The sequence below is a fragment of the Miscanthus floridulus genome, chromosome 4 (assembly GCF_019320115.1).
Source record: "Miscanthus floridulus cultivar M001 chromosome 4, ASM1932011v1, whole genome shotgun sequence".
NCBI lineage: Eukaryota > Viridiplantae > Streptophyta > Magnoliopsida > Poales > Poaceae > Miscanthus > Miscanthus floridulus.
Genome location: NC_089583.1, coordinates 99,928,155 through 99,939,748, shown reverse-complemented (window position 1 = coordinate 99,939,748; position 11,594 = coordinate 99,928,155). Strand labels below are relative to the sequence as shown.

Below are 11,594 nucleotides of genomic sequence, written 5' to 3'. Positions count from 1 at the left end.
TGGGCTCAAAGAAGAAATCTATTTGGGTACCAAAGAGCTTAGTGACTAACCTTCAAGGACCCAAGCAAGTTTGGATACCTAAAAAAAATTGATCTTCTTTTGAAGGTTAATTACAAAGCTGGAGGAAGGCATTGGGTTATTGATAGTGGGTGCACTCAACACATGATCGGTGATGTAAGAAAGTTTAACTCAATCAACACCAATGGCAATGATGGTTATGATAGTATTATATTTGGTGATAATGGCAAAGGTAAGGTCAAAGGGCTTGGTAAGATTGCAATATCCAATGACATGAGCATTTCTAATGTGTTGCTAGTAGAGAGCTTAAACTTCAACTTGCTATCCGTGGCTCAATTATGCAATCTTGGATTCAAATACATATTTGGGGTAGATGATGTAGAGATCATAAGTGTAGATGGCTCTAACTTGATTTTTAAAGGCTTTAGATATGAGAATCTATATTGGTAGATTTCAATGCTAGTGAAGCTAGATTATCTATATGCTTGTTCACTAAGTCTAGCATGGGTTGATTATGGCATAGAAGGCTTGGTCATGTTGGAATGAAACAATTGAATAGATTGGTTAAGCATAACTTGGTTAGAGGCTTGAAAAATATTGTGTTTGAAAAAGATAAGCTTTGTAGCTCTTGTCAAGCCGGCAAACAAGCTGGAAACACCCATCCTAAGAAAAACATGATGAGCACTAGTAAAGTATTTGAATTATTGAATATAGACTTGTTTGGGCCAATACAATACACTAGCATTGGTGAAAATAAAGATGGCTTTGTGATACTAGATGATTATACTAGATACATATGGATATTCTTTCTAGTGGACAAAAGTGATATGTTTGCAACATTCAAATCATTTGTCAAGGGCATTCACAATGAGTTTGAAACAACCATCAAGAGAGTTAGAAGTGACAATGGTAGTGAGTTCAAGAACACTAGAATTGATGAGTTGTGTGATGAATTTAGAATTAGACATCAATTCTCGGCCAAGTACACTCCACAATCAAATGGCCTTGTTGAGAGGAAAATAGAACACTCATTGATATAACAAGGTCTATGCTTAGTGAGTATAATGTTAGTCAATCTTTTTGGGCCAAAGCTATCAACATGGCTTGCTATTGTAGCAACCGCCTCTATTGTCACCCATTGAAAGAGAAGACACCATATGAGCTTTTGAATGGTAGAAAACCCAATATTACATATTTTCGGGTCTTTGGTTGCAAATACTATATCTTAAAGAAATGCACTAGATTGGACAAGTTTGATAAAAAATGTGATAAAGGATTTCTACTTGGTTATTCCACTACAAGCAAAGCATATAGAGTTTAGAATTTGGATAGTGGTACTCTTGAGGAAGTTCATGATGTTGAATTTGATGAAATCAAGGGTTCACAAGAAGAGAATGAAAACTTAAAAGATATTAGAGGTATTCAACTTTCAAATGCCATGAAGAACATGGATGTTGGTGAATTAAGGCCTAGGCAAGTGAATGATGATGAAGATGATCAAGTGCAAGTGCTCTCTAACTCAAATGTGCAAGATGATACAACTCAAGCTAGTACAAGCGGATCTCATGATAATAAACAAGATCAAGTGGCTAGTATATCATCTCAATCCAATGATCAAGCAAGTGCAAGCAATCAAGTTCCAATACTCTAACCAACCAATGTTGCAAGAGATCATCTATTGGACACTATCATTGGTGATATTTCTAGAGGTGTACAAACAAGATCAAGATTGGCTTTATTTTGTGAGCATTTCTCATTTGTGTCATCTATTGAACCAAAAAAGATAGATGAAGCTTTGAAGGATGTTGATTAGGTGAATGCTATGCATGAAGAATTGAATAATTTCATAAGAAATCAAGTATGAGAATTAGTGGAAAGACCAAAGGGACACAATGTGATTGGAATCAAATGGGTCTTTAGAAACAAGCAAGATCAAGATAAGATAGTAGTAAGGAACAAAGCAAGATTAGTAGCACAAGGCTATACACAAGTTGAATGTCTTGACTTTGGAGAAATATATGCCCCGGTTGCTAGATTGAAAGCAATTAGGATCTTGCTAGCCTATACTTGTGCTCACAACATTAAGCTCTATCAAATAGATGTTAAGAGTGCATTTCTCAATAGCTACATCAATGAAGAAGTATATGTTGAGCAACCTCCCGGTTTTGAAGATAATAAGAAGCCCAACCATGTATACAAGTTGAAGAAGGTATTGTATGGCTTAAAGCAAACACCTAGAGCATGGTATGAGAGATTGAGGGATTTCCTACTCTCTAAAGGGTTCACAATGGGCAAGGTTGACACCACTCTTTTCATCAAGAAGATTGAAAAAGATCTATTTGTGTTGCAAATATATGTTGATGACATCATATTTAGATCAACCAATCAAGATTTTTATGATGAGTTTGGAAAGATTATGGCTAATGAGTTTGAGATGTCCATGATTGAAGAATTGAGTTACTTCCTTGGTCTTCAAATCAAGCAATTGAAAAATGGTATATTTGTGAGTCAAGGCAAGTATATCAAGGACATAATCAAGAAGTTTGGCATGAGTGATAGCAAAGTCATTAGCACGCCAATGGGAACAAATGGTAACTTAGATAGTGATGCAAGTGGTAATATGGTGGATCAAAAATTGTATTGGTCTATGATTAGAAGCCTACTCTATGTGACCGCATCAAGGTCAGATGTCATGTTTAGTGTATGCATATGTGTAAGATTTTAAGCCTCACCAAGAGAAAGTCATTTGAAGGCTACAAAGAGGATATTAAGGTACTTGAAGCATACACCAAATGTTGGTTTATGGTATCCTAAAGGAGCAAAGTTTGAGCTAGTTAGTTACTATGGCTCAGATTATGTGGGATGCAAGGTTGAAAGGAAGAGTACCTTGGGCACATGTCAATTGTTGGGAAGATCACTTGTTTCATAGTCATCAAAGAAGCAAAATAGTATTGCATTATCAACCGCCGAAGCCGAATACATATCCGTCGGTAGTTGTTGTGCACAAGTACTTTGGATGAAGGCCACTTTGAGTGACTTTGGAATAAAGTTCAAGAAAGTGCCATTGCTATGTGACAACGAGAGTGCAATCAAGCTAACCAATAATCCGGTTCAACATGCAAGAACAAAGCACATTGATATCCGTCACCATTTCATAAGAGATCACCAACAAAAGGGGGGCATTTGTATTGAGAGTGTAGGCACCGAAGATCAACTTGCCGATATATTCACCAAGCCATTGAATGAGAAAATGTTTTGCAAGCTAAGAAATAAGTTGAACATATTAGATTTCTCAAATATATGTTGATGCACCCCCCACTTATATGACATGCCTCTCCTTCGAGTAATACAAGGTAAAAGTTGATTGGCATGACATACATCCTTGCTAAAGACATGTTTAGTGCATCTAGTCATCTCTTCATTTTATTAGGCTCATTCATAAAAAACAAATGATTTTGATATTTATATGGTATCACTATTGCTTCTATGCTTGACTTGATCTAGTGGTAGCATATGACATGTTTATGGGCTTTGTAAACCTAGTGTTTAATCTAAAAAATGAACTCTAAGTGTTTTAACTCAATATGGTACAAGATAATCCTTATTTGGAGGTGTGAAGAAGCTTATCCTTGGATCAAATCGAGTTAAATATCTTTGGTAAATGATCTAGATTAGACTAAATTTGGGAAAATGATCCTCACCCCATTGATTGACATTGATAATCTCTACCTATTTATATTTTAAACCTTTGTGGTCATTGATGATAAAGGGGAAGAAATAGTGCACAAAGATAGTGAAAAAAGACAACACAAAGGGGAGAGAAATAAAGATACAAGTGATAGGGGGAGAAATATAACAAAGGAAAGAGATCAATTAAAATTTTGAGCACACAAGTAGAAGGAGCAAGATCATGAACTTGTATGGTGCATTTGAATGTGCATTTCATATATTTGCTTGCATGGCATAAGTTCTAAATTTTTAAAATATCCATGCTTGTGTGATGTATGCTAGTTATAAGATTGAATGATGAAATAAAATCACTAGATAACTTTCATTTCCAAGTAAGTTTTTACAAGTGATATCTTTTTAAAGTATGTTTTCAAGTGGTATAGAGCTAACCATGGTGCTAAGGATGGTATAATGGTGCACTTCGATTGGTATCACGCTTCAAAGGTCTATCTTTTATACCTTAGCATCATTTGATAGACATTGTCTCATATATTTCTTATCTAAGCATATGTGCAAGCTTCAATCTAAACTCTTAGCACATATGTAGGGGGAGCAATTGCTACCATTTGGAGTTCATGAAACTTGTCCATATTCTTTTACACATGATAAATATGCTTAGGACAAGCAACATGGATTCAATTGAATTTCAATTTATATCTTTGTGAAAGGGTTGTCATCAATTATCAAAAAGGGAAAGATTGAAAGCTCTAATTTGGTTTTGGTGAATTGATAAAACCCTAAGTGCTAACCTAGTTTATCAAGTGATCATGAGATAGGTAGCACACTCCAAGTGGTGAAGCAAATGAAGATCATGCCATGGTGATGATCAAGTGCTTAGACTTGGAAAGAAGAAAGAAAAAAACAAAAAGTTCAAGTCAAAGGTATAAATTGTAGGAGCTATTTTATTTTGGTGATCAAGACACTTAGAGGGTGTGATCACATTTAGGTTTGATAGTCGTACTATTAAGAGGGGTGAAACTCGTATCGAAATGTGGTTGTCAAAGTGCCACTAGATGCTCTAACTCATTGCATATGCATTTAGGATCTAGTGGAATGCTAACACCCTTGAAAATGTTTGTGAAAATATGCTAACACATGTGCACAAGGTCATATATTTGGTGATTGGCACATTTGAGCAAGGGTGAAGAAGTTAGAGGTGAAAAGGAGTTAGTCTTGCTAGTCACTGAGTGACTGGACGCTGGTCTCAGAGGGACCGACACGTTCGATCAAGTGTGGCAGCAAAGACGCTGGCGCCGGTCAAACGACCGGACGCTGGGTCTTGGATTGACCGGACGCTGGGTCTTGGATTGATCGGACGCTGAGCTCTAATGTCCGGCCCTGTTGTCAGATAGCGCTAAAGAAAGTCACTGTGTGACTGGACACTGACAGGGTCCGGTCAAGCATGTATCACGTGACCGGACACTATAAGCCAAGGTCCGGTCGATCAGACCGAAGTGTCCAGTCACCCCGCGCTGTGCCCAGTGGAGGGGTACAACGGCTCTATTTCGTGGGGGCTTCTATTTAAGCCCCATGACCGGTTGAAGCTCATACCTTTGGCCATTTGTATTGACATAGCAACCTTGTGAGCTTAGCCAAAGCCCTTCCACTCATCTCCATCATTGATTCATTATTTTTATAAGATTGGGAGAGAATCTAAGTGCATTGCTTGAGTGTTTGCATCTAGAGGCACTTGGTGTTCGTGTTTCACTGTGGGATTCGCTTGTTACTCTTGGTGGTTGCCGCCACCTAGACGGCTTAGAGCAGCGAAGATCGTTGAGCAGAGGGTGGTGATTGTCTCCGGCTCCGATCGTGGTGATTGTGAGGAGTTCTTGACCTTTCCCCGGTGAAGAGCCAAAATGTACTATAGTGGATTGCTCGTGGCTTGTGTGATCCTTATCTTGTGTTGGTTGTGCGGCACCCTATTGAGGGTTTGGCGTGTAAAGCCAATTAGCGCGTGAACCTCCAAGTGAGTGAATCGCCACAACGAGTACTAGCTTGCCGGCAAGCAAATGAACATCGGTAAAAAATCATTGTGTTCATCATTGATTCCGAGGTGATTGGTCTTTATTGTTATTCATCCTTGTGATTGATTGGTTCCTTCATCTGTACGGCGGTATAACCATCTTGATCACTCTCTTTACATTACTGTAAACTAGTTGTTAAGCTCTTTAGTGTAGCTAGTTATGAGAGCTTGCTTATTTGGTTGGTGTGGCTCTTTAGTTAGCCTTTGAGAGCACACTAACATAGAGTAGTGTTATAGCTATTGTGTGAATAGATACTATCTAAACTAGAATTGTGGTAGGTGGCTTGCATTTTGAGTAGGCTAGCGCAACACTTGCTTCGCCTTATAATTGTCTAACCATTTTGTTAAGTATTGTTGTAGAAATTTTTATTAGGCTATTTACTCCTCTCTCACCATTAAAACCTTTTAATGGTCGGGGAGATCGTGCTTGCCGTCGACATCCTCCGATCATCGTCGTGGTGGGCGTGCCTCTGATGAGGTGGAGCTCGGTGATGCCGAGCGCCTAGAGCACGAGAGGCTAGCGGCACACGACGAGCGGGTGGCATAGGAGGAAAATGAACAAACCTAGAAACCCAATTGAATTGAGGGTAAATGCCCCGTTCGCTTGTCTTAAAAATGGTTTGTTTGGCTTCTTTTTTCAGCTGTAACAGTGTTTTTCTCTCACAACAATTCAGCCGGTACAGTGTTTTTCAGCCCGTTTCAGCCAAGTTTTAGACCAGCGAACGAGGCCAAAATGGTCATTTTATCTATATGTTTGACACTATTAGCAGCTAAAGTGGACAAAATGACACGGAGGACAAATAAGTTCAGATCAGTGACACTTATAAGACCTCAAACTTTTTAATAATTTATAGATAATTATAAACTTTTTTAATGACGTACAAACATCCACGACTATTGTGAAATCAGGTGTGCGGGTTCGAGCCCGTTAGTTTCCACGTGCCCGTTTAAACTATACCAGGTTAACGGGCGCGTCCAACCTCCCCTTGCCACCGCGTCGCCACCGCACCAAGGGAGGTCGGCGAGAGCAGCAACCGCGGAAGCCATGGCGAACAAGGCGACGGCGGCGACCTCCTGGCGGTGGCGGCTTCTACTGCTGCTTCTCGTCACCGTGGCCGCCCTATGCTGGATTCCTCCGGCGATCGCTGCGGCGGCTGCGGCCGCAGCCGCATCGACGGCCAATGGAGCGCGGAGGTCGCTGCTCGGCTTCGTGGAGGCGCAGGGGAACGCGTCCTACCACTGCACGCCCTCCGGTCCCTGCGTTCCCTGCCAGTATTCTGAGAAGGTTGGGCGATTCTCTCTTCTTCTGTGATTATGGGAACGCATTTTATTGGGGTTTCGCGTGGAGAGAAAAAAATCGATCTTGGTAGGTCACAAAAGAAGATCGTGTTAGGTTGCGTCTTTCTAATAGGACCTGGGGATCGCGTGATTTCCTTATTTTATTCTTTTCTGATGTAGCTTATGTGATTCGTTTTACTGGGTTAGAGCGGCAAAAGTTTATCATGGAAAGTTCAGATCTTGGTTATTCACTGCAAAATACAAGCCCTGTTTGCTGCGAATGTTCTATCTTTTGTTACCTCGATACAGTTACCTAGTAAATTTGCTTCGTGGCAGCGGCTAAGATCAGGTTCAAGTTTTGGTACAATTTAGTTGCAGACAATCTCACCCTATTCATGTTCATTGTTTTGATATGATCGATATTGAGATAGCATTGACAAAGATAAACCAAAATTAAGGTAGCATGGAGCAATAAGAATTATCTGGTGATGTTTAGCTATTCTCATTATTCACTGAATGATTTACATAATGACAGCTATGTTAAGTTGCTAGTGGATTTAGTTGACTTGCTAATGGACAACTTCTCTTCAGGGTGGTTGGAGTAGGTGGATGAGGATAATATGTCATCACTAGTTATGCTTCGTTAGTAAAATTATTACACCACTGGTCTTTGAAGCTAGTATAACGGTCTTCATGACATCGCAAAATGTAGTTCTTGGTTGGTGAAGTAGGAGCCTTTAGTATTTCATTGATTTGTCAATCACATTGTCTGGTACCTCCATATCCTGATTTTTCTGGTTTATGCTACAACATGTATGTCAAAATGTGTGATATAGTACTTAGTATGTGTTCGAAAATAAGGGGGATATTGTGGATTGAGGGATGTGGAGATCATTTGTACCAAGTAGGGAATTTCTATGCTTCAAGTTACTCCAAAGGTTTCTTTGTGCCCCACCTTTTTGTTGAAAACAACACTGAAGTGTGCATCTTGATGTCATATAAGTTGTGCATAGAATGCAAAGTTTCTCCAGCTGAACTGATGGTTGAACCTTAGTTTCTATGCTGCCTCTTTTTTGGCCTCACAGATTACAAACTGTTTCAAAATCAATAGGATTACATGAGTGCTAGCCCCTCATACAAAATATTTCTTTTCTTTGATTGCTAAATTAATCTTCCTGTGGAAGTGGTTTGACTTACCAAAAAGATATTACAACTTCAGACAAGGTTATCTTATAGACCCATACATGTCACCTTATAAGATTGGTCAGATTCCTAACCATCAACTCTCGCCCTCACGCTTATACTCCCCCTCCATTTTATCAATTCTGTCATATCGATAATGGTTCCTTGGTTCAAGTTTCAGAATTGCTTGTCATTGAAAAAATATGACCTTAAAATGGTCCCATAATATATTCAGAAAATAGGCTTATAGTTACACTAATTTTCCGCACGATCTGTTTGGGGAAAATGACAACCTACTGAATACATTGGTCTATTATTTTTTTGATAGACCATGATTTGCTCAGAATTGGGGCAACATGAATTTTCCATGGTCAGTAAGCAGTAGAAATGTCCGTGCTTATCCATATATGCGTATATGACATCTAGGAAATTTAAGTTGGATGATAGTATGTGCAAATACATGTGGCAAACAGTCACAATCTCCTTGCTTAGCAGGTCTATCTACTTTTAGCTGGTGCTTTTTTTGTATCTACTTAATTGAGTTGACATTTAGTACATATATCAAGCCTGTGCTCAGATTACAGTTTACAACCATGTAACATCATTTAGGCCCTGTTTGGTAGATTTATAATCTTCTAAACATGTAAATGACTTCCAGGTGTAAGTGATGGAATTCTTTCCCTTCTCAACCTGATGCTGCAAAGCAGGGAAAAACAAAATAAAAAACAAATAAGCTAAATGAAGTGGTGGGGAAATAATGGAGATCAGAGGCTTTGGGAGCTTGCAGTGGCACTGGCAGATCTGTTGAGGAATGGTTGTGAACTTAAGGACACCAATGTGTGGGATCATTACCTTGACACGAACTTGCCACTGTGCAGACTTGGTGCCTGACACCCTTGCCAGCTGACTCAGGCTCACTGTAGTGCCACTTGGGTTGGCAGTCATGAAGAGCTGGAGCCTCTCAACCTGGGCCTCACATCCACTGGCTGAGCACGCCAACTCAAGGCAGGCCTCATGGCTGCTGGTTGAGCTTTGCCGCTCTAACGGGTTCACAGCTGGCAGGCTTGCCGCTTCTGGCCACGCTCGATGTGTGAGAGTCTCGAAGGGAGGTAAACAGACGGGTCACGGGAATTAGTGTAGTCCACTGTGGTGATTTTTTTTCCAGTCAAAAAGCTCAAATACATGTGTACAATTATTAGATTTATAACTCATCCAGGGTAACGAGAAAGGAAGAGCGAGGTGAGCCTGATTTCGGTCGGAAAATAAATGTGGTCCACTGAGGTGATTTTTTTTTTTCCAGTTGAAAAGCTCAAATAAAGGTGTAAAATTATTAGATTTATAACTCATCCAAACATGTTTTTAGCGTGGCCTGTAAAAATTGCTGGAAGTGTAAACTGGTATTAGCCCTAAAACCGGTTAAATGCTAACTAATGCAATTTTCATGCTTGTGTATTTGTTTCCCATTGTACAGGTTCTACTGGCCTGACAATAACATATCATTTTTGCAGAATGATGAAAAGTATAGCTGCAGCGAAACTGGCTATCGCCTGCCCTTGAAATGTGTAGAGGCACAAAATGCTACAAAAGAAGGAAACAAGAGCAAGCAGAGGAAGATATTGGATGATGCATCAACATCAGGTGGCACAAAATCCGCATCAGGTGGTCCAAAGCATTATATTACTTACAGAAGTTGTGTGCCATTGGTTGGAGAAGAGAAGTTATCTGTTCTTGGTTTTGAGGTATTAAAATTGCAAAACTTTTCTCTTCTATTATTTATTACAGATATTGTTGGACTTCTATCATGAAATCTTTATTTACTCTATAATGTTACTTGTTTTTCCTAATGTTAATGCGTCGGGAGAGCTCGGCACTGATGGCTGCGGGAAATGCAGCTGCAGCCGCAACCGCAACCGCTGCCATCACTGCCGACCAAGCTGGACACAGACTGAGACCAAAGAATTGATAGTAAGAAATAACAGTGGAAGAAAACTGCAGAAAAATCTTAGTAAATTGATAAGCATTTCTGGGCTAATTTCATTATACTTGCGAAACTCGGCTCTGAATCATGCCCTTAAACATGCAAGCAGACCTTACCTTTTCTTTGCAGCTGTGATAGTACATATCTACTTATCTAGAGCTTTTTGTTCTGAGCATGATGTTTGATAAATTCCAAATACTTGTGAAATTTAAACATCCAAGTGAAAGCGTGCCTGTGTAGCTGTGTACTGTAAAGTTCAAAGCATGAGTTGCACTACCTTTGTAGTTGTAGCACAATCTTGCTCGTTCTTCTGCACTAAAATGTAACATCTTGTTGATGGCGTGTTTTCTTTTTAATCTTCATTTGTCAATGAGAATCCAACACAAATTTGTTGTTGTTTCTTAAAGCATGAATCATAAAGTTATGTTCTTTTCCAGGTAATGATGGCCGGGATGTTGTTAGTAAGTGGCCCGTTTGTATATTATCGGAAACGGCGTACAAATCTTATGCAGGGAGCTGCAAGAATCCCGACAAGTGATCCTAGGTTCTAGTATGGGATAATAACGGATTGCATACTTATGTTGATTTGGTGTATCTTTCTTGTGATTTTGCCCCTTGTCATTGTACTATTGTATTTTACACATGTAATTCTGGAAAAGGCAAAGAGCTTGTTAGGTCTCACAGGGGTAGGAACCACAGTGGTTAGTCTCATCGTACCTGGTTTACTTGGGTCAAATCTCTTGTGTTACATATTCAAATTTACGGTTTTGTTACCCCAAAAAAGTTGCTCTAACCGAGGAACAACTTTGTTGATGTTGATAATTCATGCGACCAATGCAATTTATTTTTCTGAAAGCTGCAATGCTATATTATAGGGTGGTCATGCAAAACTGCATTTTTCTGGGTTAACATCATGAGTACCTTCTGTATAATCCTTGGCTTTCGCTGGGAAAGATATTTTCATTCACGTTTAATAAAATTCAAATCGGAACAATTTTGTTTCGTTTCCTGTATTCACGTCAAATGTTAAGACTTGAGACCTTACTCCTTCCGCTCCAAATTATAAGACAATTTAGTTTTTTTGGATCCATAACTTTTGTTACGCACATAGATGTATGTTATGTTTATATACATAGTAAAAAAAAAACTATGAATGTAAAAAATGCCAAAACGTTTTATATAATTTGGGACGGAGGAAGTAACAAATTTAAAATTGAAGCTTGATTTTAGAAATACAAAATGTGTTGGATGCAGTTGAGTAGTTTATTTCACACTTGAAACCAGGTAATGTATCAAATTTCGATGAAAACTGGGTCCCTTTTAATTCCAGCATTTCAAAAAGGACATGATCACACAAGTACGCAGCAGAACTTCAAAACTTCCCAA

At 39.2% G+C, this 11,594-nt stretch overlaps 1 protein-coding gene across 1 annotated transcript; it reads left to right on the top strand.

Annotated features, from left to right (window-relative positions):
• The first annotated feature begins 6,746 nt into the window (after positions 1-6,746).
• On the top strand, positions 6,747-11,103 carry LOC136550129 (uncharacterized). Its single transcript, XM_066541613.1, has 3 exons — positions 6,747-7,055; positions 9,739-9,969; positions 10,646-11,103. The coding sequence occupies exons 1-3, from the start codon at positions 6,816-6,818 to the stop codon at positions 10,757-10,759; spliced, it is 585 nt and encodes a 194-aa protein (XP_066397710.1). The 5' UTR covers positions 6,747-6,815; the 3' UTR covers positions 10,760-11,103.
• The last annotated feature ends 491 nt before the right edge of the window (positions 11,104-11,594 follow it).

Coding starts and splice junctions, on each gene's coding strand:
- LOC136550129 (XM_066541613.1), top strand. CDS start 6,816: ATGGCGAACAAGGCGACGGCGGCGACCTCCTGGCGGTGGCGGCTTCTA. Junction 7,056..9,738: donor CCTGCCAGTATTCTGAGAAG/GTTGGGCGATTC, acceptor TCATTTTTGCAG/AATGATGAAAAGTATAGCTG. Junction 9,970..10,645: donor TATCTGTTCTTGGTTTTGAG/GTATTAAAATTG, acceptor GTTCTTTTCCAG/GTAATGATGGCCGGGATGTT.